Source organism: Onychomys torridus, chromosome 3, assembly GCF_903995425.1.
Source record: "Onychomys torridus chromosome 3, mOncTor1.1, whole genome shotgun sequence".
In the NCBI taxonomy this organism is placed as follows: domain Eukaryota; kingdom Metazoa; phylum Chordata; class Mammalia; order Rodentia; family Cricetidae; genus Onychomys; species Onychomys torridus.
The window spans coordinates 144,455,843-144,459,058 of record NC_050445.1 but is presented as its reverse complement, the minus strand read 5'-3'; the positions used below and the strand labels follow the sequence as shown (position 1 = coordinate 144,459,058).

Genomic DNA, 3,216 nt, shown 5'->3' with positions numbered 1-3,216 from the left:
GTGTCTGACATCCTCATCCCATCATTCACTTTATCAAATGCAAAACAGTGTCTGAGGGACAAGCAAAATCCATGAAACAGAAACTTTAATTTGCTTATTTGCACACTACAAGCAGACATTAGTCTGCACACATTCTGTAGACAGACTGTTTTAGAGAACAGGAGGGAAATTCATAAAGACATTTCTGATTCCACTACAAGGCATTCTTGAGCCACTCTGAAGTCTTTAAGGAAGAAAAACATCACTTGTCTGTCAAATAGCTCTTAAAAGCAACATTCTGCAGCAGGTCAAAGAAAAAATCTAAAATAGTTGGAACAGGAGCATCCCTGGGGGCCTATAGAGATGCTGACTGTAGTGGAAGGCATCCTCCTTTGTTTTGCAACAAGTGAGTCATTGCTGGGAGTTCTAGGGAATGGGTTTATCTTGCATGAGACCTGCATTGACCAGGTCAGGCAGAAGAAGTGCTCCAAGATTGGCTTTATTCTTGCTGGCTTGGCTATTTCAAGAATCTGTGTCATAGGTGTACTCATCTCTGATGGATATTTAAAATTACTTTCTCCACATATGGTTGCCTCTGATGCCCACATTACAGGTGTTGCTTATCTGTGGACAATTTTCAGTCACATAAGTACCTGGTTTGCCACCAGCCTCAACCTCTTCTATCTGCTGAAGATAGCAAACTTTTCTCACTACACCTTTCTCTGCTTGAAGAGAAGAATCAATACAATGTTTACCCTTCTTCTGGGATGCTTGTTTATATCATGGTCAATTTCTTTTCCACAAATAATGAAGATGGTTAATGATAAATTGCAACACAGAAATACATCGTGGGAGTTTCACTTCCTTAAAAGTGAGTTCATTATAAACCATATTCTTCTCAACCTGGGAATCTTTTTCTTCTTTATGATGACAATCATTATATACTTCCTATTAATTATTTCACTTTGGAGACACAACAGGCAGATGAAGCTGAATGTGTTGGGACTCAATAACCTTAACACAGGAGTTCATGTGAAAGCCATCAAAGTTTTAATTTCTTTTCTTATCCTGTTTATATCGCATTTCATAGGTGTTTTTATAGAAATGTTAAGCTTTTACATATCACAAAATAAATTGATGTTAATTATAGGTTTGACAATTGCATGCATGTATCCTTGCTGTCACTCATTTATCCTAATTCTAGCAAACAGTCAGCTGAAGCACGCTTCTTTGAGGGCATTGAAACAATTAAAGTGCTATGAGAAAGGCAAAGGGTCAGGTCAACACGGCAGACTTTCGGAGAAATGACTGGTCACAGATAATAGCCTGGTTTAGAGATCTCTGAAGAGAGTTTCCCACCATGTTCTTGCATTGATTTAAAAATAAAAAATAAAACAAATTTTAAAAAACTTTTATGGTTCATCATGGAAATCTGAGTTGTTTTATTGGATTTTTGTTTGTTTGTTTGGGTTTTTTTTTTGTCTTGGGACTGATGAGATGGCTCAGCATTTAAGGGCTCATACAGCCCTCTTTTCATTGTTTTTGTTTGGTTGGTTGGTTTTTGGTTTTGGAGGTTTTTAGACAGAATTTCTCTGTGTAGCTCTGGCTGTCCTGGAACTCACACTGTAGACCAGGCTGGCCTGGACCTCAGAGATCTGCCTGCCTGTCTCCCCAGTACTGGGATAAAAGCGTATGCCATCACACCGGGCCCCTCAATTGTTTTTAACATATCTCAAAAACCCTCATTCTTTGATGGACTTTTAATTCCACATGCAAATTTAGCGATTTAATCAGTCTCCTGACCCTGCTGCTTCTTGCTACACATTTCCCAGAGGAAAAATGTCCAACTGGAAATTATTCCATATAAAGTTCTTCAGCATGAGGTTCAATATCTGAAAGAAGGCTTTGCATTGGGATTATCTGACTTCCACGGAACACTGATACCCTCTCTCCAAGAAGACCCAGGAAAAAGCAAAGCCGTTGAGTCATGTGCAATCTTGACATTTAGAATGTGAAACTAGGAAAAGCAGTGGGTGCTTTTGTGTGTGAACACAATTTTACTTCTTACAAAGTTACTTGTACTTTCATTGTTTAAATCCCCCAAATCCTTCCTACTGGGGGAAAATTTGATGTAGTCTCAAAGATCTTAATGGCAGATGGATGGAACTCTATGAAAAACAGGCAGGGAAAGAATTTATGTGAAGGAGAGGAGAGCAGAGCACCAGAGAGGGAGCCTACACTCTTCAGAGGCCATGATTTCAGATAATGAAGTGAATGGATAAATTGAAGTTGAGGAAAGATTCTGCTGGAGCAGATGTTGAGAACTCATTGTTGTCTTTGACCAGGAGACACATGACTGAACTTGGATAGAATTAGGTTATAGTATGAAATTTTCCACCGTATGGTTACACACACACACACACACACACACACACACACACACTCACACAAATACACACATTTATGCACTCACAGCTACATTTCAAATGCAGATTTTTAAGTGAATTTTTATGTCTAAACCAGCAACACCTCAGTGTCATATTTAGTTCATTTACAAATGTGTGTGGATCTTACACTTACAGAATGGTGGCTGAACACCTCTAGATATAAAGTCTCAATTTGTTTTCCATCTGAAGTTTTGATATCAATACTTTTATGTTTTGTCTAATATGTTGGAATGGACAAATTTTATGCTATGTTTATTTTTTTTATTTTTTATGCATATGAGTGATTTGCTTGCATGGATGTCTGAGTACCACATGTGTCTCTGGTACCCACAGAGGCCAGAAGAGGCTGTTGGCTGTCCTAACACTGAACTAAGTTATAAATGGTTGTGAGCCACCATGCCGTTGCTGGAACTGAACCCAGGTCTCTGTAAAAGCAGCAAGCCCTCTAAAGCACAGAACTATCTGTTCAGCGTAGAACAACTTTTTAAATCTTGAAGTTCATTGCACATTTTTAACTAATTTACCAGATCAGTTAAAAATGTATAATACTCTCTGGACAGCTGTATTCTGAATATTAATTATATTAGCATATAATTGATTCATCTTCCTATTTTAAAAAGTATTTATGAACATTTTCACTTATATTCTGTTGCTTGTATTTAGTTTGGCTTGTGTTCCACTGCTTCAAATAAATATAAAATGACTATTATGTATACTATACACAATATGTATGTATATACACACATATGTATATGATTTTTATTAGAAGAGTCTTGCTCTTTAGCCTAGG

The 3,216-nt window shown here is 37.5% G+C and overlaps 1 protein-coding gene across 1 annotated transcript; it reads left to right on the top strand.

Annotated features, from left to right (window-relative positions):
* Positions 1-342: 342 nt before the first annotated feature.
* LOC118580312 (taste receptor type 2 member 106-like) lies at positions 343-1,287 on the top strand. The gene has a single exon (XM_036181973.1). It carries the CDS (start codon positions 343-345, stop codon positions 1,285-1,287), a length of 945 nt encoding a protein of 314 aa, XP_036037866.1.
* Positions 1,288-3,216: the final 1,929 nt, after the last annotated feature.

What these genes read in the sequence shown, in the direction of transcription:
- LOC118580312 (XM_036181973.1), top strand. Translation starts at nt 343, where the DNA reads ATGCTGACTGTAGTGGAAGGCATCCTCCTTTGTTTTGCAACAAGTGAG.